Genomic DNA, 27,331 nt, shown 5'->3' on the forward strand with positions numbered 1-27,331 from the left:
ATCTTATAATGCAATTCAACGGAATTATTGATGAGGCATAAGTTCTTGTTATAAACGTTGCTTCATAAATTTTGTTTACGAACCGCAATAACACCCCCACACATTTTTTCCAACTCGCCCCACCCAATCCATTCAGTCTTTCCCAAATCCCATCAACTTCCTCGAAGTCATTCACCAGACGAACTCCAACGGTTATCTTGTAAGATCTTGCAAGATTCTTGCGAATAACGTTTATCTTGCAAGATCTTGCAAGTCTCTTGCCAACAACGTTTATCTTGCAAGATGCAAGATCCGGACGTTTATCTTGTAAGTATCTTACAAGATCTTGCAAGATAACTGTCCCAAAAAATTAGCAGTTTTAAACCTGAAGACAGTCAGAAACTTTGATCTAATGTTTTCCGTAGCGATGGAACAACGTTTTTACTGATTGAATGTGTACATAGCGAAATAAGACTTTTGAACTGACTACAGTCACATGGAATTAAAAATAGGGTTCAAATACCATAGAAAATAATTAACGGCTGTATTTTTGGCTTGACTATACACGTAACGGAGGCAGAAAAGGTGATTCTACGTTTTGCGTGGCGACAAAATAGGGTTTTTTGTTGATTAAGTGTCTACATGGTGAAAATCGTAAATGGCCACTTTTGTTAGCTTTCAAGTCCATTTAAAAAGCGTTCTATAGCTGAAATTCACTCGTACCGAGGGTAACACATAGCGAAAATTGAAAAATTCGGTTCGAAAATTTTTTTTGATTCAAATCAATCTTTTTCTCGCGCCTAAACATAAATTTTCAAACATACTTTATAGTTGATAACGTATTAGGTGATAAGTGGGTAGCGTGAACAAATTTACATCCTTTTTAGAAAAATTTAAAATCTCATTAGTTGAACAACGTACAGTCACGAATATATCATACCTCAGTGAGTTGAATTCATTTATTTTGTACATAATTTCCTAATGTACCACCAATGTGTGGGCCTTTTAATATGAATTTGTGTTTTCCACCCATCAAAAAAGGAAGGTTTTGGTTCTTTTTTAGGCGTGGGTGGAAGATTTTGTGAAAAATTACCACATCAATAACTTTCTTCAACAATTGTGGCAAATCTTGTGCGTTTTGCTTAGTTGACCTTAAATGTTGGGGTTCAAGAAATTTAACCCTTTGATTTAAGACTTCGAGAAGCCTTTTCAGATTCCGTTTTCGATATCATTTCACTTATCTAAAGTTTTGTTTGTACGTCCTCATGATAAAGAAGTTCAAAATTTGTTACTAGTGTACAATTTAGCTAGAAAATCGGTAAATAATTATTTTATTTTTTACGTTTTGTGATTCATAAAAAAATTCAAACTAGAATTTGTGATTTTTGAAACACTGTTGGTTTTAAAGAGAGATGCGTTTTCTACTTTCTGAGGTTTTCAGCTTTCGGTTATTAAAGGTATCGTTACTTGTGTTTCTAGAAATGTAATTGCTAACACTAAAGTGGAAATTAATTCGTATTTTCAGTGGGAGAATGAGGACATAATGATAAAATTGAAGATAAAAATGAACTCCTTTTAAAGAAGGAAACACGTTCTCTTAAAAAAATATCGGCCTGTAATAAAATTTTCCTGCCAAATTTAACAATTAGTTTCTGACAAGCGAAGATTGTAGGGTTTATAATAGTCCTTCTAATCTTTTGAAGGGCAATTGTTTCTTCTACCGTTCTTTCATCTGAGTTTTTCTCGTGTTACCGACTTTTTTTCCACATAATCAGTCCTATCAGTACCGACTTTTTTTCCACATAATTCAGTCCTATCGAATTAAAATAGGTTTCAAATACCATAGAAAATAAATAACGTCTGTACGTATGGCTTGACTAAGCACGTAACGGAAGCAGAAAAGATGATACTAAGTTTTGCGCGGCGATTAAATAAGGTTTTTTGTTGATTAAGTGTCTACACGCTGAAAATCAAAAATGATCACTTTTGTTAGCCTTCGGAGATTCATTTAAAAAGCGTTCTATTGCTGAACTGCACTCCTACTGATGGTAACACACAGCTAAAATTTTGAAAATTGGTTAGAATTTTTTTTTGCTTGAAATCAATTTTTTTCTCGAGCCTGAACAGAAAGTTTCAAACGTACTTTACCTGTGATAACATATTAGGTGATAAGTGAGTGGCGTGAAAAAAAATACATCTTTTCCAGACGAAGTTAAAATCTCCTTAGTTGAACAAGGTACAGTCACGAATATATCATACCTCAGTGAGTTGATGTCAATTGTTTCGTACTTAATTTCCTAATGTACCACACACTGTGTGGGCCTTTTAAGAAGAAATTGTATTTTCCATCCGTCGAAAAAAGAAGGTTTTGGTTCTTTTAGAGGCGTGGGTGGAAAATTTTGAGAGAAAATACCTTATCAATTACTTTCTTCAAAAAATGTGGCAAATCGTGTGCGCTTTTCTTAGTTGACCCTTATTGTTGAGGTTCATGGAAATTAACACTTTACTTTAAAATTTAGAGGTGCCTTTTCGATTTCCGTTTTCGAAATCGTTTCACGTAAATAAAGTTTATTTTGTACATCCTCATGATAAAGATGTTCTTATTTGTTTGCTAGTGTACAATTTAGCGAGAAAACCGGTAAATAATTGTTTTATATTTTACGTTTTATGATTCATAAAAAAATTCAAGCAAGAATTTGTGATTTGTGAAACGCTGTTGGTTTTAAAGAGAGATGAGTTTTCTACTTTTTGAGGATTTAAGCTTTTGGTCGTCAAACGTATTGTCACTTGTGTTTCTAGAAATGTAATTGCTAACACTAAAGTAGTCATTGATTCGTATTTTCATTGGGAGAATGAGGACATAATGATAAAATTGAAGATAAAAATGAACTTCCTCACAAGAAGGAAGCACGTTCTCCTAAAAAATATATCGGCCTGTAATAAAATTTTCCTACCAAATTTAACTATTATTCTCTCCCAAGCGATGATTGTAGGGATTATATTTGTACTTCTAATCTTTTGTAGGGCAATTATCTCTATTATAGTTCTTTCATCTGAGTGTTCTCGTCTCACCGACTTTTTTCCTCATAATCAGGGTAAACAGGTAAAAATTGTTTGATATTAATGCTTGACGGCCCATTAATCTTATAATGCAATTCAACGGAATTATTGATGAGGCATAAGTTCTTGTTATAAACGTCGCTTCATAAATTTTGTTTACGAACCGCAATAACACCCCCACACATTTTTTCCAACTCGCCCCACCCAATCCATTCAGTCTTTCCCAAATCCCATCAACTTCCTCGAAGTCATTCACCAGACGAACTCCAACGGTTATCTTGTAAGATCTTGCAAGATTCTTGCGAATAACGTTTATCTTGCAAGATGCAAGATCCGGACGTTTATCTTGTAAGTATCTTACAAGATCTTGCAAGATAACTGTCCCGAAAAATTAGCAGTTTTAAACCTGAAGACAGTCAGAAACTTTGATCTAATGTTTTCCGTAACGATGGAACAACGTTTTTACTGATTGAATGTGTACATAGCGAAATAAGACTTTTGAACTGACTACAGTCACATGGAATTAAAAATAGGGTTCAAATACCATAGAAAATAATTAACGGCTGTATTTTTGGCTTGACTATACACGTAACGGAGGCAGAAAAGGTGATTCTACGTTTTGCGTGGCGACAAAATAGGGTTTTTTGTTGATTAAGTGTCTACATGGTGAAAATCGTAAATGGTCACTTTTGTTAGCTTTCAGGTCCATTTAAAAAGCGTTCTATGGCTGAAATTCACTCGTACCGAGGGTAACACATAGCGAAAATTGAAAATTTCGGTTCGAAAATTTTTTTGATTCAAATCAATCTTTTTCTCGCGCCTAAACATAAATTTTCAAACATACTTTATAGTTGATAACGTATTAGGTGATAAGTGGGTAGCGTGAACAAATTTACATCCTTTTTAGAAAAATTTAAAATCTCATTAGTTGAACAACGTACAGTCACGAATATATCATACCTCAGTGAGTTGAATTCATTTATTTTGTACATAATTTCCTAATGTACCACCAATGTGTGGGCCTTTTAATATGAATTTGTATTTTCCACCCATCAAAAAAGGAAGGTTTTGGTTCTTTTTTAGGCGTGGGTGGAAGATTTTGTGAAAAATTACCACATCAATTACTTTCTTCAACAATTGTGGCAAATCTTGTGCGTTTTGCTTAGTTGACCTTAAATGTTGGGCCCAAGGAATTTAACCCTTTGATTTAAGATTTCGAGGTGCCTTTTCAGATTCCGTTTTCGATATCATTTCACGTATCTAAAGTTTTGTTTGTAGGTCCTCATGATAAAGAAGTTCAAAGTTTGTTACTAGTGTACAATTTAGCTAGAAAATCGGTAAATAATTATTTTATATTTTACGTTTTGTGATTCATAAAAAAATTCAAACTAGAATTTGTGATTTTTGAAACACTGTTGGTTTTAAAGAGAGATGCGTTTTCTACTTTCTGAGGTTTTCAGCTTTCGGTTATTAAAGGTATCGTTACTTGTGTTTCTAGAAATGTAATTGCTAACACTAAAGTGAAAATTAATTCGTATTTTCAGTGGGAGAATGAGGACATAATGATAAAATTGAAGATAAAAATGAACTTCTTTTAAAGAAGGAAACACGTTCTCTTAAAAAAATATCGGCCTGTAATAAAATTTTCCTGCCAAATTTAACAATTAGTTTCTCACAAGCGAAGATTGTAGGGTTTATAATAGTCCTTCTAATCTTTTGAAGTGCAATTGTTTCTTCTACCGTTCTTTCATCTGAGTTTTTCTCGTGTTACCGACTTTTTTTCTACATAATCAGGATAAACAGGTAGAAACCGGTTGATAATATTGCTTGAGCTTTACTAATCTTTTATTATGCAATTCAACGGAATTATTGATTAGACATAAGTTCTTGTTATAAACGTCGCTTCATAAATTTTGTTTACGAACTGCAATAACACCCCCACACCCTTTTTTCCACCTCGCCCCACCCAATCCATCCAGTCTTTCCCCAACCCATCAACTCCCTCGAAGTCATTCACCAGTCGAACTCCAACGGTTATCTTGTAAGATCTTGCAAGATTCTTGCGAATAACGTTTATCTTGCAAGATCTTGCATGTCTCTTGCCAACAACGTTTATCTTGCAAGATGCAAGATCCGGACGTTTATCTTGTAAGTATCTTACAAGATCTTGCAAGATAACTGTCCCAAAAAATTAGCAGTTTTAAACCTGAAGACAGTCAGAAACGTTGATCTAATGTTTTCCGTAGCGGTAAAACAACGTTTTTACTGATTGAATGTGTACATTGCTAAATTAGACTTTTGAACTGACTACAGTCATATGGAATTAAAAATAGGGTTCAAATACCATAGAAACTAATTAGCGGCTGTATTTTTGGCTTGACTATACACGTAACGGAGGCAGAAAAGGTGATACTACGTTTTGCGTCGTGTTATGTCGCGTGCAGTTATGTCGTGTACTGTCATTTATGTTACGTCGCGTTTATGTCATGTCATTCTGAATAAGGACTGGATGGAGCGAAGAAGCGAAATTAATATCTTCAACGACACAAAGAAAACTAATTTATATTGGTATCATAGCTTCACCATTCTGATAGCAATCTTCAGTAAAAGTTAAGCAAATTGAGCAAATGAAAATTGCTTTATTTTAATGTTGTTGTTCACTCAATAAAAAACTCAATAAATGTTTCATCGCTGCTTTTTTCAAACATAAGGTGGGAAGATTTTCCGCCACGCACTTAAACATGCGAGTCTTTTTGTTCTTATTACGCTAATCAGGGTTATTTTTCAATTAGAACGTTTATTTTTCCACTCCATTGTTTGAATATGATTGTCCCAAACGTACGGTACAGTAATCAAAATGCCACCGTTTTTTTTTTATCAAAGATGTTTTTTTTTCATTTAGTTACTTAAGTAATTTGTGGGCTAAGGTCATGGCTGATTATCTTTTCAAGTTGATTTTAGCCTTCACAATCGCATATGCCTCTGTGTTTCTTAATACCATCAGCGCAAAGATTTGACCAGTTCATTTGCTCTCAGTTTTGCTTGATTGTCTTTCTTCTTTTTATTCTGTCATTGGAAATTTTGAAATTAATTGGCGTGTAATGATATAAATACTTTTGTTCTCATGCTTGATCCTCATCTACTTTCAACTATGTATAGGCTTCGAGCGCTTAGCTATCAAACTATGATACATTTATGATAATTCATTTTGAAGTTCTGTTTTGAACACAAACTTTGAAGCATTTTCAGTCTAGATAGATTGTTCTGCTGTTTTGTATTTTATACCAGTGCATTTGGCGTTTTAAGAGTCTTAAATTTTTGGCAGCAATTACTTAAACAAGTAGAACGATTAGAGAAAAAAAAGTTTGTATTCAGCTAACCTTTTGAAGACCACTCGATTCTAATTTTATAATGCGAGTGTAGTAGTTGTTTTGTACAAATGCCTTCTGCAGCGCCGTTCGCAACAGTTTATTAAATATCAATACAGGATTTCGTCTACAAGTAAGTATTCGACTTGTCTCTAAGTTTTTCTATATTTCCAAAAAAATGTCGAAACTGGGAAAGTAAGAATTGAAAGACCAATTATTTGGTCTTTCAAATATTATTTTTTCAAATATTACAATAAATTGGTGGTTTTGAACGCAATAATTTTACTTTTTTTACCGTATCTTTAACGGTTATGAGTGGTATCATTTTAATGTTCTCGGATTTAAACAAGAAACGCTTTATTCTCGTTGTTGGATTTTCTGGGTCGGTAAACTGTATCACTACAACAATTTTTCGCAATTCCGACAATTTCTGATTATCAATTCCGAGGCAAAGGATCTTGTTTGATCTAGCGTTGGAGACTATCTTGGGCGTTTTTTGTTTGATTCGCTCCGCTTGGTTGACTCAGAGCCTATGCAAGTAATAATTTTTTTTGGTATTGCCAGCTCTCCTTGACAATTAATGCTCAAACTGATCCTCTGAAGAGCGCGTGACCAAACAGCCTCTTAGGTTTTGTTCCCCCGTTCCATTAGATCCGAAAGTCCCTAGGTTACGTGAACAGTTAATCTCACTGAATAAACACTTTAAACATAAACTCCTAGACCCTCAGTAAATGGCTGGGAGAGTGAAATTGTTACTTCTGGCAGTTGTAAAGGCTTCAAAACAAAGATTTGTTGTTGTTGTCGAATTTGCCGTATTTTAATCTAAATCTCCGTATATTTACCATTTTACTAGTTCCTACAAACTTTTTATAGCCAATAAAAAGAACCGCCGTTTTGTGCGATTTAATTTTTTTGAAACGAATTCCTGACCCACTTTTGTAGTGCATTTTATTCTTACTTTTTCTTGCTACAAAATCTGCTTTAATTTAATCTTTGTCCCAATTTTACCCTTTTTCAGTCAATGCAATGCACTGTTTTTTCTCCTTTTCTTCCAAACTCTCACCTGAAAATTGTTTTCATACCTAAATCACCTGAGTACATACCTATACCCTCTCGCGGTTGTAAATTTGGTAGGCCAAATGCTTTTAAAATCCTTGGGTAAAGGAAATTCTTCATGGGGCCGAGCGAGATACCCACCCCCACCCCCCCCCCCCCCCCCCCCCCCCCCGTGCCACCCGTCCATTTTCTATTACTACCCCCCCCCCCCGTGCCACCCGTCCATTTTCTATTGCTCACTGGTGCTAAATATTGGTTGGAATGGATTTCAAGAGAAAGGATAGCATTTGGTCTCAGTTAACTTAGCTATCATTTTGAAGCCATATTTACTTGAAAAATTGTTCCGTAAAATTGCTGTGAAAATTTATGTCTTTTTTTTCGTCAAATATACATGTCATTTTATAAAGTTGATCGATCACCAAATTAGGTGTACGTATTATTTAGAAGTTGCTTCACAAACATGGCACAGAGAAACTACAGCTATAAAGATTCCAGTGAGCCTGATTCTGCAAGATACAGGACTGCTCCAAGCGACTCTACAAATCTGGACTTGGAATCTAGAAAGCCTACTTCTCTCGCATCCGATGTCGACTCTGAGCCCAAGTGGATCCCAATCGATGAAGCTTCCCCAGGCACATCTTGTTAAACATAAGAGAAAGTTGATTTTAAGATTGGACAACTCAATATATAGTTCAGCAAAATTCTGAAATTTTGACGTTGAAATTTTTCTTTAAACCTACATTCTCTTTCATACATTATTAATGACCTTTTGTTAAATTGTAAATTGTGCCTCCTCGAGATTATTTAGAAAAATTGATTATTTGTTTCTTTACGCTAATCAAACAAAAGATGTTTTGCCAATGTTTAACATATTTTTATTGGTCAAAGGTTCATAGTTTATTTTAGTTCTTTCTTGCAAAAAACCTCTCTATTGAATTTTTCAATTTTGCACGTTACAGAATTGTGTTCAAATGGAAATGCTGTTATTGGCCTATGATGTTCGACTAATCGGTATATAGATTCAGATATATTTCTATGAAAACTACGTGAAAGATACCAAAGTGTTCCATACTTATACTAGTTTATGGAGGCAAACTTTTTTATTTTTTCAAAGTATTTTGCATTTTACGATGACTTTTTGCGGCATAAAATTCACAATGATTGTGCTCTTTTTTCTAATTTCAAGAAAGTGCTGTATATATACATATACGTACCATAGGTCTATCAAGAGCGGTTGAGAAAGTGTAGAGTCAAGACGATATAGAAGAATTACATTTGGGACTTTTGAGTTTTCTTTGAATTTTTAAAGGCTTTTTCACACTCTTGATTCTTAACTGCAAGGTTCAAATATTTTCTTTTTGATCTCTTGCAAAAAATTGTCTTCGATGAAATCAACAATAAGAAGGTTTTTACAGGTTTTTTCTGTAATTTTTACTTTTTTGCTTCATATCGTTTGTTGTTTTTGCCTCTGCACCTCTTTTTAATGTGCCATGCAAGAATTCAATTGAAGTAAAGTTCCATGGCTCTTTAAGGTTTCATTTGCTCTATGGCGTTTTCATAAGAAACATTGACTTTATATTCTTTAGTACTAACAGTACCCACAATTGAAACGTTGTTCTCGTGTTTTTTGATAAAATTGTTCGACACTTTTGCCTGTTTGACTCATGGCATTCTATTGGTTTGTCTTCTGAAAAAAAAATTTTCAATTGTTTTATTCAATTCGTTGGACTGATTTTCAGAAGTTGTTGAAACTTTCTCTGCCACGCACAGGTTCTCTCGGGTCGTCCTCGAGAGCACGAAATGCAGCAATAGTTAAAAGTGCAGCAATAGTTAAAAGTGAAATTCTTCCATAGACTGATTCTGCTAATTAGTAGTTGTTTCTTCATGAAATGAATGATATTTAGTTTCAAAAAGGAAAAACGTTTGTTTTGCTCAGATTGCTGGATTTTCAGGATTGTAGAATCGTTATTGTTATTTAAATGCCCCTATTTTTCACTATATGTTAGTGGTCATTTGTAGTTCAATTTTGACAATTTGGCGATAGAACTGCTCTTAAGATATATACGTTTTTGATTGACTGTTTTATTTTTGAAAGGAAAAAATAAAGTTTTCCGTCGGCCTTATTCGAAAGCAACCACTGAAACGTTTTACGTTAACCTTTTATATCATTTTTTTTCATATAAACGCTTATTCAAAGCTAACAAGTAATTTTGTTGAAGTCTTCAAAACTTTTAGATCAAAAGACAAACATTTTTGTTTTGTAAAATGAAAGCTAAAAATTATTAGGGGTTGTTTGACCCTAAATTGAATGTGCAAATTTGCATGCTTACGTTAGTGATTCTCACAGTCAAACTTAATTCATGTGTTTTTAATTAACCCCTGTGAACAACGCTTGCCATGATAGACACATGATAGCACATGAGCGAGTAAACGTAAGCAGAGCTCACAGCAAGAGAATCTGTCCTGCTTAGGGTCAAACGACTCGTAAAGTCTATTTTATAGGTTTTTTTTGGCCTTTTATTATAATCTGTTCTGAGTGAGAATTCTTTTAAATTCTAATGTTGCTTCTTAGTTTTTGTGTTATGGGACCAGAGTTTTTTATAATTTATAATTTTCCTGAACAATATTGGGGAAAATTCATATCACTTGTCAAAAGTTTTCTTTTTGAAAAAGTTTACACCATTTTTACAATGATTTTCCGTGTTTAGTAAAAAGTTTATAGTTCTCGTCCCTGAAAAACTTCTATTCCTCAAGAACTTCTAGTTTAGTTGCAAATTTTCAAACTACTTACTTTCAGGTGAGTATCAAGGGCAATTTTCAATAAAAGATTTGAAAATGGCCATAACAGAGAGACTTGTTTGTCGAAAAACGTCTTTTTAAAACGAGGCAATTGCATGACATGTTTTTGGAAAATAACCACAGGCTGTATTTTTTATGAAGAGATGAAGTAGGAAAAATGCGGTGATTTTCGTTTGTGGCCAAAGGTTTTGTTTTTCTGGAGTCGCGTTTTTCGTTACCTGCACAGTTTCTTTTCACGTTGGTGCAACTTTGAATTTCTCATTTCATCTTGAGGAAATTTAGTTGGTTGTTTTGAATTGGTTTTCGGTTTTATGGTAGAAGCAAGACTTCTGTTAGTATAGTTTTTTCTGCTATATGTTTTTGCCGACTGATCGAGGTAAGTAAAATAGGCACAGCAATAACATGAAATGATGACCTCCACGCAGCTTTTAGCCATTCTCAAGAATTTCAAATATTCATAACAAGATAGATTTCCAAGGACTCACAAATTTATGGTTTATGTACATTGATAAACTTGTGGTATGAACAAATTTGAATCAACGATTTGGTTCAAATTAGAAGCCATTATTCAATTTCACTTCACCAAACATCAGGTAAGAAAGTTTTCTTTGTATATCGAAGTTTTAACTTAGGTTGCTAAGTTCGCTACTTCTCGATATATCACATCTTCCCTCATTTTTTAAGCAAGTTTGTAGGAATAGCTTCTCCAAATCTGTCTGGTTTTTTTTATTTCTGCTTGAAGTTCTCGTGGCCACTGAAAATTGTTCCCTTTCAACTACTGAGGTTTCTTCAGTAGAGTTGGGTGATGCCACGTCTATGTCGTCCCTACTGCTCTCAGACTGTGGGTCAGTAGATTCGGTCTTGATGTCGTCAGGTTCCAACCGTGCAATTTTGTTGTCACTAACAAGAACTCTCTTGTTTGAATTCTCTGGCTGAATGAACGAAGTGTTACTTCCTTTACGGATAATAAAAGTAGCTGGAACCGTTGGTGAACTGTTCGTCGGTTTGAAGAGGACTCGTTCACACAGATCAAAATCAATGACTGCTGGAAGTCTTATTTTGCGTCCTAGTAGCAGTTCTACAGGAGTTTTGCCCTGTCTTGGAAGTGTTCCGATGTGTCATTAAAGCCCGCTGTAGGAAAGCGCCAAATGACACCTTCAGATTTGGACTCCAGGCTTGAATAGCCCGTTTCACTGTTTGGACCGCTCGTTCAGCAATCTCATTTGCTCTTGGATGGTAGATGGGATCTTTAGGACACTGCTCACAAACTCAGGACCATTGTCTGATACTAATGTTCTTGGTATCCCAAATCTTGCAAAAATTTGACTCAAGTACACCTTCACTGTTTGTAAGGTTCTATTTCCCGCAGGGAAGGCTTCTATCCAACCTGATCCCCTGTCTACTATCACTAAGATATTACCTTGATCCTTAACGTAGCCCCAGTCCATGTGGAGTCTTTCCCAAACTTCAGCTTCCGGCCAAGTAGATACTGTTTTCCCCAGGCTAGGCCTGTTTTCTTGGCATTCCTTAGATTTACTAAAATATCTAAGAACATCTTGACTGATGCCGGGCCAGAATGCCATCATTCGAACTGCTGTTTCAGTTGCATTTTTGCCTGGGTGAGTCTCATGAGCTTTGGCCATCACCATGGGTCTTAGTTTGGGTGGAATGAAAGGCACAACTCCTCGAAAGATGATTCCATTGTGAATGGTCAAGGCGTCCTCCTGTTGTTCAAATCCTTTCTCTGCTTCTGAGCACTGTTTCCAGATGCCACTTTTCATTTGTTTGATGACATCTTGAAAGAGTCGATTCGATCCCAGCTCAGTTTTGATGTCTGACTGTGTCACCAGGTCGGATTGGACGAAGTAGATATTGTCAGGAGCAAGACAAACTCGATCATTGTCATTGTCATCATCAAAGTCTAGTCTGCTCAGAGCATCAGCGTGGGGGATCTGTTCTCCGGGTGTATACTTCAATTTTAAATCAAAACCCATCAGCGCTATCGCCCATCTTGTAATTCTTGCTGATGCTGTTTTCGGAATTTCTTCGTCTGGGGCGAAGAGATAATTGAGAGGTTTGTGGTCAGTCTGTAAAGTGAACCTTCTTCCGAGTAGGAATTGTTTCAATCTTGTGACCACAAAGAAGATTGCAAGTGCCTCTCGCTCAATATTGGAGTAATTTTGTTCGGCTTGTGACAACTTCCTCGATACGTAGATCACAGGATGTCCTTCTTGTGAGAGTACCCCGCCTATAGCTTTCTCTGAGGCGTCTGTTGTCACGGTTGCTTCCTTGGTCAAGCTGTAAGGCTGTACAAGAGGGTTAGCACATAACTCGTTTTTGATGTTTTCAAAAGCATTTTGCTCTTCCTTGTCCCATCTGAATTCTTCTTTTCATTTCGTTTAGGGGTAGCACTTTGGTTGCAAAATCCGGTATCATTCGACCATAAAAATTTGCTAAGCCGACAAAGGACTCGAGTTGTTTCATATTTGATGGCGGTTTTGCATTTTTGATTTTCTCAACATGTTTAGGATCGGGTGCTATTCCTTCTTTGGAAACAGAGTAACCAAGAAAACTTACGCTTGAAACTGGTTTTGAGTTGGATTTCTTCTCATTGATGGTGAAAATTTTTTCACGTAGCCGACTCTTGACTGCAAGCATTCGTTTCTCGTATTGATCTTTTGTTGTTCCATATACCAGAACGTCGTCTTGGAATATGACGACACCCTTGATTCCTTTGAAAGTTGACTCAATGCAATTCTGGAAGATTGATGAAGAGTTCTTTAGGCCCCGAGGAAGCCTGCACATCTTGAACAATCCTTGCGATGTGTTGATTGTGCATATTTCTTTTGCATCCTCGTCCAACTCAATTCGATAATATGCATCTGATAAGTCAATTTTTCCAAAGTAAGAGGCTCTATGGAGATTATGGAAAATGGTCTCCATGTCTGGGATTGGATAGTCCTCGTCCATAACTTTGCCATTGATGTGAACTTTGAGGTCCACGCATAGTCTCAGAGCTCCATTTTTCTTTCGTTGCCACACTACTGGTGATGCATTTGTGACCCCACCAGATTGTACTGGCTCCAGGATGCCCTGTCGTACCATTGTCTCAAGCTTCTCTTTGACCCTGTCTTGGAGAGGTAGAGGTATCTTTCTGGCTTTGCAGAACATTGGCTGTGATCCCGGTATGAGTTTCACATGCGCTTTGTATCCTTTGACTGCAGGTAGTCTTTCATCACTCACTGCATTGATGCCTTCTTGGGGTAGGATGTCTCTCCCAAATAGCCCAAATTTTTTGTCGGATTGCACAATTGCTAGTTGTTGTTGCCTATACTTGCTTCCGTTCCACTCAACATCACATGTTAGTGATCCCAAAAGCGTCAGTTGATGACCATCATAGGCCTTAAGACGTCTGAATTTCCTATTTAACTGAGGTTTACCAAGCTCAGTCCAGGTTAAGGATGATATCACGGTGCTATCAGCACCGATATCAACTTGCATTTTTATTTTATGGTCTTTTACTGTAATGTACTCCCAGGTCACCGACATTTTAAACACGTTTTCCCGTGTATAGTACATTCCCACCTCCATTTTGGATGATGTTTGACCAGGCAACTTCCCCTCTTCCTCGCAGAAGTTGTTGTGCTGGTCAGAATTCCCTGAGTTAGGCTGCGTTTTACTTCTGCACGTTTTTGAAAAGTGCCCCACCTTTTCACAGGTGTTAAATTTCTTGTTCAAGGCCGGACACGGCTTGCTGCTGTGCGGCTTACCTCCACATCTATTACACAAGTTGCCATTGCCTTTATTACCCGTGAACTTTTCACTAGGTTTTCTGAAGGTCTTTTTGAAGTTGTGTCCCACTTCTTCTTTTTTTGCAAATGGTCTATTACTTGTTGAGGAACTCGCAAAAGCCATTGCTTGACTTCTGAACTGTAAGCTTTCTGTCATTTCAGACAGAGACATCGTTGGCTTAGTTTGAATGCCGTCTAATAGTCTTAATTTGGCCTCAGGGTCTCTCAAACCTGAGATAAATTTTATTTTTACCAACTCTTCCTCAGGGATGGTTACTGTTTTAAGTTGTTCGAAGTCACAATAACGTGCTTCTTCTCTGAGGCGCGCTAGAAAATCGTCGTCAGATTCTCAAACGCCTTGGACAACGGACAGAAAATTAGCCCTTTCTGCCGTTACTACTCTCTCCTTAGGCGAAATATAGTTTTGAATAGCTAGTCTGATATCTTTAAAAGGAGTGTCTAACAATTTTTTAGGGCTCATAAGGCTCCTAAGATTAAGAAGTGCGTCCTGGCTGCATATACTACGAAAGAGTTTTGTTACCTGTTGGTCCACGATCGTACCATCGTTGTTAACTTTATCTTCTTTCTTCTCTGCGCGACATTTCGCCACACAAGACATGATCCACGCAGTACAGGATTCAGCATTTTGCAGATCCAAGGTTTGTCGGTCGTTTGGTGGTCTGGACACCATTGTCGTGGTCTCGAGTACGGGTAACAAGAATTTTATTATATTAATAATTGAATTCAAAATGGCCTAAATGTACAAAATTTCACAGGTATTTATAATCCGTATCAGTATGAAAATTTACAGATCCGTCTAGATATAGATAAACTGATATGTGTTAATTTACACCTTACTTGTGAACAAGTTTTTCCCCTTGCCGTATATGGAAAGTACTAGTGCAGTTTTTTGCACTTAACACATTGTTCTCCCTACCTGAGAACATGTCATTGCTATCTACTGGGAGGGTCGGAGAGTTGGGTACTGATCGAGTTTGGTGTTGGGAAGGTCGAATCTATCTCACAAATTTATGGATTATGTACATTGATAAACTTGTGGTATGAACAAATTTGAATCGACGATTCGGTTCAAATTAGAAGCCATTATTCAATTTCACTTCACCAAACATCAGGTAAGAAAGTTTTTTTTTTATATCGAAGTTTTAACTTAAGTTGCTAAGTTCGCTACTTCTCGATATATCACATTTTTTCACTTTGGTGCAACTTTGAATTTCTCATTTTATCTTGAGGAAATTTAGTTGGTTGTTTTGAATTGGTTTTTGGATGGTAGAAGCAAGACTTCTGTTAGTATAGTTTTTTTTGCTATATGTTTTTGCCGACTGATCGAGATAAATAAAATAGGCACAGCAATAACATGAAATGATGACCTCCACGCAGTTTTTAGCCATTCTCAAGAATTTGAAATATTCATAACAAGATAGCTTTCCAAGGACTGAATGGAAACTCTCTTGACGGGAATGGATTTTTCCATAAAACCCAGTCCCGCCTTGATACCATTGACGAGGTATACGAAGATACACTGGACAGGTGTCGGCAGATTTGGGCTAAAAAGAATGTTCGTCTGGCTGTTAAAATTTTAGTGTATTTAGTAATGGGAGGTTATGTTATCGCAGCTTGTATATTGCACTACGACGATGCAAGGCCATTGTTGATTATATACATTCTGGCTCTGCTTCTCTTCTTACACGAATTAATCAGTAAGTTCCAATTACCATTTTACCCATTTGCATTCGGGTCGCCTAACTTATAAACCAAAGTTGCCCAGATTAATAATTCAGAAAGCGATAAGCCATGTCCAAAAAAAGTAAAAAAAAATCTTATTTATCAACAAAAATTTGAATATTATTAGCAAAATAAACTTGATTAAAGAGGTGTAACTGAAGAGAAAACTCCAATTCTTAAATTTGCTTTAAAGTTTAACATAATGCAGTATGACTATCTGAGCTTAAAATTTCACTTAAATTTTCAGATACCAACTTCTGAGCTTTTATTAGAACTGTATTCCGATTCCGAGTTTATTTGTGTAGATGCATTTACAACATAACGCAGCGTGAGTTGCTCATTGGCTAGTTTTATGAAAGTTTGCAAAACAAGGAACAAACATTTGTTAGTTTTTTTGGATCTATTCTGTTTCCCCCCCCCCCCCCCCCAGTGTCTTTTATGATTGTTATGTACATTTTATATGTTGTTATATAGCACTTTACTATGTAAGAAAATAGCACGTGCGACTGGGGGTCATAAAAAATTTATGCTCACTAAGCTGGGGGGGGGGGCAAAACAGAATAGATCCGTTTTTTTAATACACGTTAAAAATCCCAAAGTTTAAATGATGCAAAATACATAATTAGGTATTGCGCTGTTAGGATTCCGAAGGCGCACGTTCTCAACAAGTTGAATCCTTCCGATCAAACTTAGTGTGTTTCAGAACCGCCCTACAAAACTCTTACAAAAAGTCCTTCGTTTCGAAAATCAGCCGACAAAATCAAAGCGAAATCCGTCTTTAAAATCTGTGCACGTGTACTGCCAATCCTGTTCTATATAACCATAACAGCCCTGATCATCTTTGCTGTCATCTATTGGAACTACGAAGATCCTATTCGATTGAAATCCGCGGGGGGTTTGGTGATTCTAATTCTGTTTTCCGTTTTAATCTCAAACAATAAGCGTCGAATCAAATTGCGGACGTTATTTTGGGGACTGGCTTTACAATTTGGCTTCGGAATGTTCGTTCTTCGCACTGAAGTTGGTCTGGACCTTTTCGATTGGCTGGGAGCTGCAGCACGTGACTTTTTGGATTTCTCGCAGGAGGGAATTAGTTTCGTTTTCAAACCAGTTCACCTGGACGAAATGCCTCAAATCTTGGCTATTACGACTTTGATGGTGGTTCCATTCTTCTCCGCATTTATTTCAGCACTGTACTATTTGGGATTGATGCAGTATTTGATCCGAAAAATGGCATGGATCTTACAAATATCGATGGGAACTTCTGCCATTGAGTCAATGAGTGCGGCTGGGAATATATTTGTAGGCCCAGTTGAGGCGCCTCTATTAGTCAGGCTGGTTACAGGGCATTTTACCCAAAACTAAAATTAGCTGATGGCTAGCAAAAACTTTGGGTTTTACTAATTCTGAATTTTTACCGTTTAACATATTGATAAGTCCAGAGTTACATATCTAACAAACTTGTTGTTCCGACCCACTTTAGTGGGGGAGGAACTATATACTCAAATGGGTTTTTTTTTGTTCAGTCAAATTTGGCCGATCGATATAATCATCGTAGAGAGTTGTGAGTGGTATCATTAAAAAGCCCGTCCAGCGTAGAATATGAAACTAGAAAGATTTTTTTAACTTTTGTTTTTATAGGGAGTTATCGAGGTTTAAAGTTTTGTGAATATGTGACGTAATTCAGCTGTATTTATTCACATTTTCTGTAATTTTGACCTAATTTTCGTCAATTTTTCCAAATTTTGTTCAATTTTTTTTACTGCTGTGTTATTGATTTTATCTCTAAAGATAGAGAAGGGGTTGCTAAATTCTTCGATCCGACTTTTTTGGCTAGATTTTTCGCGAAATTTTTCAAATTTTGACTTTTTTCGTGAACAAATTTGCTTTTTTAGCGCAATCATTATAAATTTGCTGTGAGTAGATACCTTAAAACTGCTGCCGTATTCTTTTTAAGCTGACAAACGAGCTAGTTCTATGCCCGCTGGCTTCCAGAGTCTCCTGGAATTATTGTTTTGCCATTTTTTTGCAAACTAAAACTCGATAATTACACAAAATGCATTTTTATTTTTAACAGCCTGTAAAACTTTATTGAAAAAATGATCTCTTTCGCAACTATTTGCAAAATGAGTATTTTGCTCGATTGCGCAGTAAAATTTGGGCTGATCCTTATCTCGTCATGAATCCTAACAAGAAAAGTTTTTCTAGATTTTAATGGGTGCGCGACTTTTTTTCAAAATATTTCCGCTATGAAAAGGTTTTTATGTCAACTTTTTTTTACTTATAAGAAATTCAGATCAGGGCTTAAAGAATGACAGATGCTATTTAAAAAAACAAAGAGCAATGAGATTTTTTTACGGTTTCTGAATAAGATCAAGGTCTTTGTGGTTATGACCAAGTGCTTTCAAAAAATTTTTTCATTTTTTCTCGAATTTTGCTTTCATTTGTTTTTTTTGTGGTCCAATAGCTTTTTGACCCCGTTCAAAGATCCACTTATTTTTTAGGAATTATGAATGAATATAGACAAATCATTCAGTTGTCAACTAATGTCTGTTTTAAATTGAATATAATTGTTTTAGGAAAATATTGGTTAATTTTTGAGATTTGCCATTATATTTTATCTTATTTCTCTCATCTGCGGTTGCAGACTCAGAAAAAAACAAGCGGAAATTGATTTTTTGTTGGTCATAAATTGATGTTCGTAATGGTTTTATGTTCATTAATGGTCTCTTTCTTTTTATACAACGCGCTTTCAAGTTTTTCATTTTTGAGCAAAAATGCACATTTTTTAGTTCATTTTGTTGCCTTGTCAAATTACCATTATAGTGGCCAATCCAACTGAGTAAAATTATAGAACATGCACGTCGTTGGGGGAAAAGCTTTTATGGATATGGTAATTGTTTTAGTTATATAGTTTTTGCTTTTTGGACTGATACACAGTTATCTCGCAAAATTTATATGGACTTTTTGTTTTTGCCTATGTTTGTTTATTTTGTTGTTGTACGCCATATACTTGATTACGATAGGTCTCAACTGCTTCCCCAGTATGCTTAATTCAACCTAGTTAAAGATTTCAGTTAACAGCTGTTTGTTTTAATGACATTAAAAATGAATGAAGAAAAACACTTTCTTCAACTGTACACTTTTTGCTTTCATTTTTGTAGCCATGTAATTCAATCTCACTAATTGAAAACCTCAATTGCTTTTGTTGATTCATACATTTTTTTGCGCTGGGTTATACGTTGTGAAATATGGCTTCGACTATTGCTTTCACAAAAAAGTTTTCGAGATTTCTAAACTGTTAAATTTTTGGGTTTCTTTTTGTTCTTATCTTCTCGTAGTCCTTTATCAGGAAAGCTCATTGATGTTAAAATGAAACAAAAATGACAACCTACGGTTGATGCAGGTATGATCTTATAACTATGGTGCATTAAATAGTGTTATCTCGTAAAATTGTTTAAAGTTTTGGCTTCCATATATTTGTTATTTTGTAGGGTCGTGACTTAGTCTCATTATTTACTGGCCGATTTGGCATCTGGAGTATCACAATCTAATTCAACGATGTCTCTTGAATTTTTGATTCAGATATAAATTTTTAAAATATTGGTTTTCAAAAAAAATTTTGGGTATTTGAGCTTCGTCGTTTTTTTATATCTTTTTTCGGTTGATTTGTAGCTCAGTCTCTGTAAACACAGGTCGCAACACGTTTCCAGTGAACAGTATTCTGATATCTATGAAAGTTTTGGCTGCAAAGTCTTGTTTCTCGTCTTTGTTACTACTGTTACTACGAGATTTCATGAAATATTTGAGATTTTTTTATATTTGTATATTTTGCAGGATTTTGTTTTCTCTTTAATTTATAACATTAATCTTAGCTTCTATTGGATTTGTAATTTCTTGCAATTAAACCTTGGATAATTGCATGTCTTAATTGCTTCCTATGGAGATATAAATGAACATTTTAGTAATTTCAGTTGATATCTAATGACCTTAGAAACGGTAAAATAGTTGTTTTCCAAACTGGAAACGTATTTTTGAAATGCGCCCCTTGTTGGTATTTTTGATCGACCTGTTAACCAGTCGCATTGAGAACAGTTCTCCTATTTTTCTAATGAAGTATAGGTCACATCGTTTGGTTTAGGTTTTATCTGATGCGAGTTTGATTTTGTTATGATTTTATTTATTATAGCCACCGATTTTTGGTCGCGAATAATGTTTGTTGTTTGATATTTATTATTGTCCTTTCTAGCTGTCCTATTTACAACATCGTTCATCGGCCTTCTATGGTGGCATTATTGTTTTCCATTGGTTGCTTATTGAATGATATGTATGTTGTTGAAAGTTTTCTAACTCCTAATCATTTGGTAGCCAATTAAGTCAAGAATATGGATGAGCGGGGTCGGAACCTTATGTGCGTACGCACATTACCGAGACGCTTTGTGTGGGTATAGTGTTTTATAGTAAGAAATTCTGCACAAAAGGGAACGTTGATATTTCTATTTTTTTAGAAATACAAACCACAGTGTTTTCAAATTCTCATCCGACTGATCTTCAGCGGATCTTAAAATTTTCTATGACGTTGTATGAGTAACAAGGTCTGCATAGAATTACATATGGCGTTTTATAATTACAAAGTTTGTTTAATGATTAAAAGTCCGTGTCTGTTCAATTTTTTTCTTAAAAAAAATCAGACTTTTAGTTCGCATTAGGCCATTAATATGTTCTTTAGATCTTTCTTACATTGGGTAACTTGCCTCGATAAATATCAGACCATATTTGAAAATTATGACCATGTCTGAATTACACGCGGTTATGACCGGAGGATTTGCAACGATTGCTGGCAGTGTTTTCCTTGCTTATGTATCCTTTGGCATTTCTGCATCCCACTTAATCTCAGCCAGCGTTATGTCGGCTCCGGCAGCTCTATCATTTTCCAAAATCGTGTATCCTGAAACTGAATACGGTAATTTACATTTTGGTGATGCAAAGAGATCAAAACTTGCAAAATTTCGGAATTCGATGAAAAAGAAAACAAATTTTCAAATAAAAAAAAATTATTTTTGTTTTCAAACAACCTAAATTTTCACAGTAACAATTACCTATTCTATTTTTCCGCATGAGCGCGCTTTCGAAAAGTTGATATGTCCAGACCAAAATGAACGCGCAAGGAGACGTCCTTCGTTCAAAGTTACACGGTCTGGAGGCACGAAAGTCTAGACACAAGCAGCTTTTAACATAAGTAATTTTAAACGCACCAATGTCTAGCCATAGGCAATTTTGAACTCGCTAAACCTAGACACAGGGAATTTTTTTACGCACAAAAATTCGAACAGTGACCTTCGAGCGCACAAGAATTTTTGAATTAAAACAAAACCATGAGGCTCGGTAATGTGCGTTCGTATATAAAGTTCCGACCCCGCTCATCCACATTTTTCACTTAATTGTCTACCAAATGAGGAAGAGATAAAAAAAATATCAATATATCGTTCAACAAACTACTAAAAGCATAAAACAATCTATCTTAGAGGGCCTATGAAACCTGTGACTACCAAAATATGACTACCAGAAAAGATGGCGATGAAAATGAAATAATTATAAATATTAATTACGGCCAAAACTCGTTGTCCATTTTTTAAAAACCATTAAAAACCAAACCAAAATGGCATCAGATAAAACTTATACACATAAAATTCACCTGTACTTTATCAGAAAAAAAATAAGGGACATTTTTTATTGCAACTTGGCAACAAGTCGACTAGAAATGAGCCAAAGTGCAATGTTAAATAAAACATTGCCTTTTGAAACGAATTAACTCCAAACATATTAGAAACATTGTGCATCAAATGAAATCATTGAGATATTGTTTTGAAAATCCATTGAGAGCAATTGAGATCTTTCAATCTTGCATTATCTAGAATATTCCAACCGACTACAAAAAGAACGAAAAATTTAGGCAAAAACAAAAAAAGCACAAAAAATTTGCTTGAAAACGATCTCCCATCTATTTAAAGAATAATCTGATCACTATAAACCTTAAGAAGCCCTGATTGTGCTTTGGAAATAACCAAAAGACCGCCCATTGTTTTAATACTCTGAAAAAAAAGCAAAAACCTAACAAAACTGGGCGAATATGCCAAAATCAGGACTGCATTTTAAAAACTCGTTGTACCAAGAGCAAAGACTATTTGAGGGATAAACCCGTTATAAAGAGCAAAATGTAGTTCAATAGATAAAGAATGTGACTGATCATTAGAGGTGCTAAGCTACAAGATAACAGAATTAAGATTGGCAAATCTGAAAAGTCCATGGTCTTTTAAAAAGAAAACAAATATTTTCAGACTTACAAGCCAACAAAATCTTTCGACTAAAAGAGTATAAACTTTATTTTGCAACTTCTTGGAAAATTGAATACGACTGATAGTAGTCACACTCAGACTAATTCTTAACACAATCAATTAATATTACATACAAGATGAATCAGAGAAATTTTACAAACAACTTTACGAAACAACAGTTTTGAAGCCATTAAACTTATAAAATATTAACCGCAAGAACATATAATCTTCTTTTGCGTCCCTTCTGATGATCAAAAAACCTATTTGTAGTATGACTATGACATAATGACAGCAAAAAAAAACAAAAAAATGAAAAGTATCTAAATTTCACAAAATTCTTCTGAAACAAATTGTCTAAGCGCTGAAGATATCAGTCAAAACGTTTAAACCACAGAGAATTTTTTGTTTGGTTCGGAAAAACACTAAAAGCGATTCCCTAATAATGCAGTTAAGTTGCAAAATTGATTCAACATTGTAAAAGACGAAAAAAAACGCAAACCGGAACAAAAAGGATGAGTTGAAGAATGCTTTTACTCTTTTTTTTTAGAAATTTAATTTAAAAGTCAATAGTATCATTAGCTATATACCGATATCAGTTATTAAGTTCACTTATGTATCTACTGTTGGCCATTGAGACCATTAATTACCCAAAATTTGGTATACGACAACAAAAATTAACAACAATGTGTGGCAAGAATAAAAAACTCTACCAAATTCTGCTAGAGAACGGTGTCGCAGCCCTTAAAACCATTTGTTATGAAAAACAATTTGTTATAAAAAACAATATATTGAGTTACAGATTGTCTTTCAGTGAGTTGGGTTGTTTAGCAGTTTGACAATTTACCAAAGAAACAAAAACAACAGCAGAAATGGGCAATTAGGCACAGAAAATCAAATAAAAAAGTATGAAAACTCGTAATACCGAAAGCAAGAAAAAGTTCTGTTAAAACAATCGGCCACAAAATTAATTTTTATTCTACTAGGAAGAAACTTTGACTTGTGTTTGCAGAGGATAAGCAAGAAGTTGACTGAAATAAAATAAAAAACAAAAAACAGACAAGTTCAAAAAATCACTGAAATTTCCTTAAAACAAATACATTGAATGGCATAAGAGACATTAGGTAACAACCGAATGCAGAGCCAAGATTCAGGAGGAAGCTATTTGGATCTTTGAATGATAAGATTTAGTAATCAGACTGTAATAAGAATAAAAAATTAAGGCAAAATACAAGAATTCAGTTTAAGTTTACTCTTAAAGTCTTCTTTAAAACTATAAAAACTATTAGGTTCTCTGAAAACAAGCTATAACTACACTTGACATCTTTTTTACGTAAATAAGAGCTGTCAGTAAAGGAGAGTGAATAAAAAATTTTGTCAGTAATTAAAAGCAACAAAAAAATAAAAATTAAAAATTTCTGGTTGCAGGAATCAATGATATAAATCAAACATATCTCTAATTCTGCGCGCGCCGAACTTATTGCCCAAGTGTTTCCAATTGTATGCGAATTTGATCAATTGTTGAGTGAAATTCTTCAAATATTTAAAAAAAACAACGATGCTTTTTGTATAATTATCGAGCTAAATTTGCAAAAGAGCAGAACTTTAAATCCAGAAGACTTTCATAGGGCACCTAAGTTCAACTAGCACCCTATTGGAGACTATGGAGTCTTTGTGAAGGTTTCTAGGTCATTACATCTGGCAAACTTTAACAAAGGGGACCAGAAAATCTTTTTTAATGCCATTTTTTATGAAAAAAATTCGAAATTTGAAAGTTTTATCAAAATTTTAGCCAAAAAAATTTCAGTCAAAGAATTCAGCAGCGCTCTTCTATCTATAAGGGTAATAATAACCTTCTACCGTTAAAAATCTTAACTATTTTAAAATTATATCTTTTATAATCCATATTGTAGGGTGTATGTGCTTTTTAATGATACCACTCACAACTCTCTACAATTCTACGATGAACATATCGATCGGCCAAAATTGTCTGAACAAAAAAAAACCAATTGAGTCTATAGTTCCTCGCCGCCACTTTAGTGGGGGTCGGAACAAAAAAATTGTTCACTTTTTTAAAAGTTTGTATAAAGGCGTCACAGTTAAATTTTTATGTCTGCATTACCTTTTGCATAAAATTGCAGATATATAAAGAGAAGAGCCCGTAAGCGAAGCTCCGTGAAGTCCTTATAAGCGATAATAAGGCGACCCAAAAAGTAAATCTACCCAGAAAGTAAAACTTTCTCAATTTTTTCCCCATTTTAAGTTATTTTGCAGAAGCAACAACAATTCTAAAGTCTGAGAACATTTTTGTGATCATTCTTAGATAGTTTGAACAGAGGAAATGAAACACAAGCAAAAAATTACCGTCTTTTCCGCATTTCCTAAAAGTTCTCGAGAAAGACTTTTTATTCAATTTTTAAAAAGTTTAAAAACCCAACTAACCGGGGACCAATTTTCTGCAATCCACGTTTTTGTTCCACAAATACCATCATAGAGCAAAGAGCAGAATCGTATTGTTATAGCAAAACAACTATTTTATACAAATTCATATTTAGAAGACAACTGATTCAAAATAAATTTATACAATTTTATGTGCAACTAAAAACAAAAGCCTGATAAATTCAATTTTCAAAAATTGATTTGATTTGTTTCCGAACTGTTTAGTGATCTGTTTTATTCTTAAAAATGAAAACTAAAATTTTTGAAATTTAGATCACCAATATCCATTTTTTTCCATTCGTTTTGTCATACCAATTAATAAGCATTTTTTATTAAACTTTTAGCTTTGAAAAGAAGTACCAAAAGTTCTCTTTAGCTTATCTCTTTATCAAATTCAAACCTTTGGTTTTTAAGTCACCGTTATAATTGAATAATTTAAAATTTAACATAATGAGGAATTTTCAGTGGTGAAAAGGAGAAGTTTAAAAACTTAAAATTTTATGCTGTTTTTTTCTTATATCTCTCATCGTAGTTTGTGCAACCAAATAATCTGTTTTCTTATCGTGTTTACCTACTTTTGGGTATCGCTGAGCTCACTCTTCGACAACTGGTCATCGCCATTTCCTCTGTGAAAATTTTTATTTCACTTTTTAAAATGAAACTAAATTGTTAACCGATCCTACTAATGAGCAACAGGGATACTTACGGTCTGGCAGTTATGAAAATATTTGGTTTCCAGTACCTTAGAGTCTTCAATTTATTTAAGGACAAAATTTGAGTGAAACATTGTCAATGAAATTATATTTTGCTAAATTGTGCAAGTTTTGAACTTTTTTTCTCAACAGGGAATATAAGCGGAGCTTCTGATGAAGAGGAACAAAAAATCGAGGAAACTGAAGACGAAGTCATAGACGATGACAATGATTCGGAGTATGACAATCTTGTTCATGCCATTTCATCAGGCGCCATTGACGGAATAACGATTGTTCTCAACATCATTGGCAACTTAATCGCCTTTTTATCCTTGATCGCTGCTTTCAACTACATTCTAACCTACCTCGGAGAATTGATTGGCATCAATGATTTAACCTTGTACAAAATATTCCAGTACCTATTCTACCCTTTGGCCTACATTTTGGGCGCAGATGCAAACGATTGTCTAAGAGTGGGCGAACTACTTGGGTTGAAAACAATCGCTAATGATTTTGTGGCTTATGGCCGGATGTCAGGAATGATAGTTGGAGATGACCCGCTGTCAGAGAGGTCGATTGTTGTGACGACATACGCTCTCTGTGGGTTCAGTAACTTGGGAACTATTGGCATTCAGATTGGTGGGTTGAGTGCCCTAGCACCAAACAGAAGAGCGGACTTGGCTAAAATTGGAATCAGTTCATTTATTACTGGAAGCATTGCATGTTTTTCAACAGCATGTGTTGCGGGACTGTTGTATGAGTCAGATTAAAATTTAGATATTTTCATTCTCAACAGATCGTGAAGATTACTATTATTCTCACAGACTAATGCACAAGAGTTCATACTTAGACTTATAACTTCATACTTATTACGAAAATTATCTATTTGTACAAGTAAATTTAAACCATTAATGATCAGACTCTTTTTAATCAGTTTGAAAATTTAAACTTCAAATTGAAATTGAAACGTATTTAAAGCATAAACTTTTCTTTCGTTATCTCACAGTATCAAGTTGGTTCTAAATACTTTCTTCTTGCCTCCTGTAACAAGTTTATAAGAAGTTATAATAGTTTTTATTGTAACTATGCTTATTGATCATCACTTAAATTTGGATTTAAATTAACCATTAACTCAGCAAAAATAAATAACAAGCCGAGTCCAGAAAATCACATAATGAAGAAGTCTAAAACAGAAGAACATTGTTAATTTCCTCTGATATACATAAGAATAAAATGCAAATGGTAAAAGAGGCAATGTAAAGCTAAGAATATAACATTATGTAAAATTATAAAATCATTAAATTACTTAACTAGAAATTTGACCTTAAATTAGTAAAAAAAAATTGGCGTAAAATGCGAGCGTAAAATGTTCTCACAATTTTATATGTACATCATGAAGATTAAAAATAAAAATTAAAATCTAATGCTCTCAATGTCATCTTTCATATCAGTTACTTTTGGCTCCTTCAAAATTTTTTTCCAAAAATATTTTTTCAGTTCAGAAGAACTAAACAAAAATTTTTTACTTAAACAACTGCCTATTTGACAAATGGAAATCACACGGGCAAAAAAAGTTGTGTAAAATTTTCAAAAATTTTGAAAATAAATGTATATAAAGGGTTTTTAATTTCTTAAATAAAAATGACTGATTTCAGAAAACATTGTGAGCAAAAGAAAAACCAGCTGCTAGCTCGAAAGAAGTTTATCGGCCTCTAGAACTTAGAAAGCACACAAATCAGAAAAAAATGATTAAAATGAAAACATTTTCTAATTCAGTTAAATTATTGATGATAGTGCTAACAAAACCACCTTTGTACCAATATGTTATATTAATATTCAGGCACTTCTAGAAACATGATAGAATCTAAGACTTGGTATGATTACAGAAAATTTTGAGTTTTTGTTTGCTCTGTACGTCTTTGGTCTGCAAGTCAAATATGGTTTATTTTTTTCGAAAATCTCTATGATTTTTCCAAAGATCTTTTTTATGATCCTTGATTGACTGCTAAGAATTAATACAAATCATATATGACCTATTTTGATGGCATTTTTTTTCTCAAAAATGATTTTAT

The 27,331-nt window shown here is 34.6% G+C and overlaps 1 protein-coding gene across 1 annotated transcript; it reads left to right on the forward strand.

The window, feature by feature from the left end:
- Positions 1-6,293: 6,293 nt before the first annotated feature.
- Positions 6,294-26,225, forward strand: LOC142345880 (putative transporter HI_0519). Its single transcript, XM_075398316.1, has 6 exons — positions 6,294-6,540; positions 7,908-8,095; positions 15,505-15,771; positions 16,500-17,130; positions 20,566-20,759; positions 25,413-26,225. Exons 2-6 carry the CDS (start codon positions 7,924-7,926, stop codon positions 26,027-26,029), a joined length of 1,881 nt encoding a protein of 626 aa, XP_075254431.1. The 5' UTR covers positions 6,294-6,540; positions 7,908-7,923; the 3' UTR covers positions 26,030-26,225.
- Positions 26,226-27,331: the final 1,106 nt, after the last annotated feature.

Source organism: Convolutriloba macropyga, chromosome 1 (assembly GCF_964194025.1).
Source record: "Convolutriloba macropyga chromosome 1, txConMacr16.3, whole genome shotgun sequence".
NCBI classification, from domain to species: Eukaryota; Metazoa; Xenacoelomorpha; order Acoela; family Convolutidae; genus Convolutriloba; species Convolutriloba macropyga.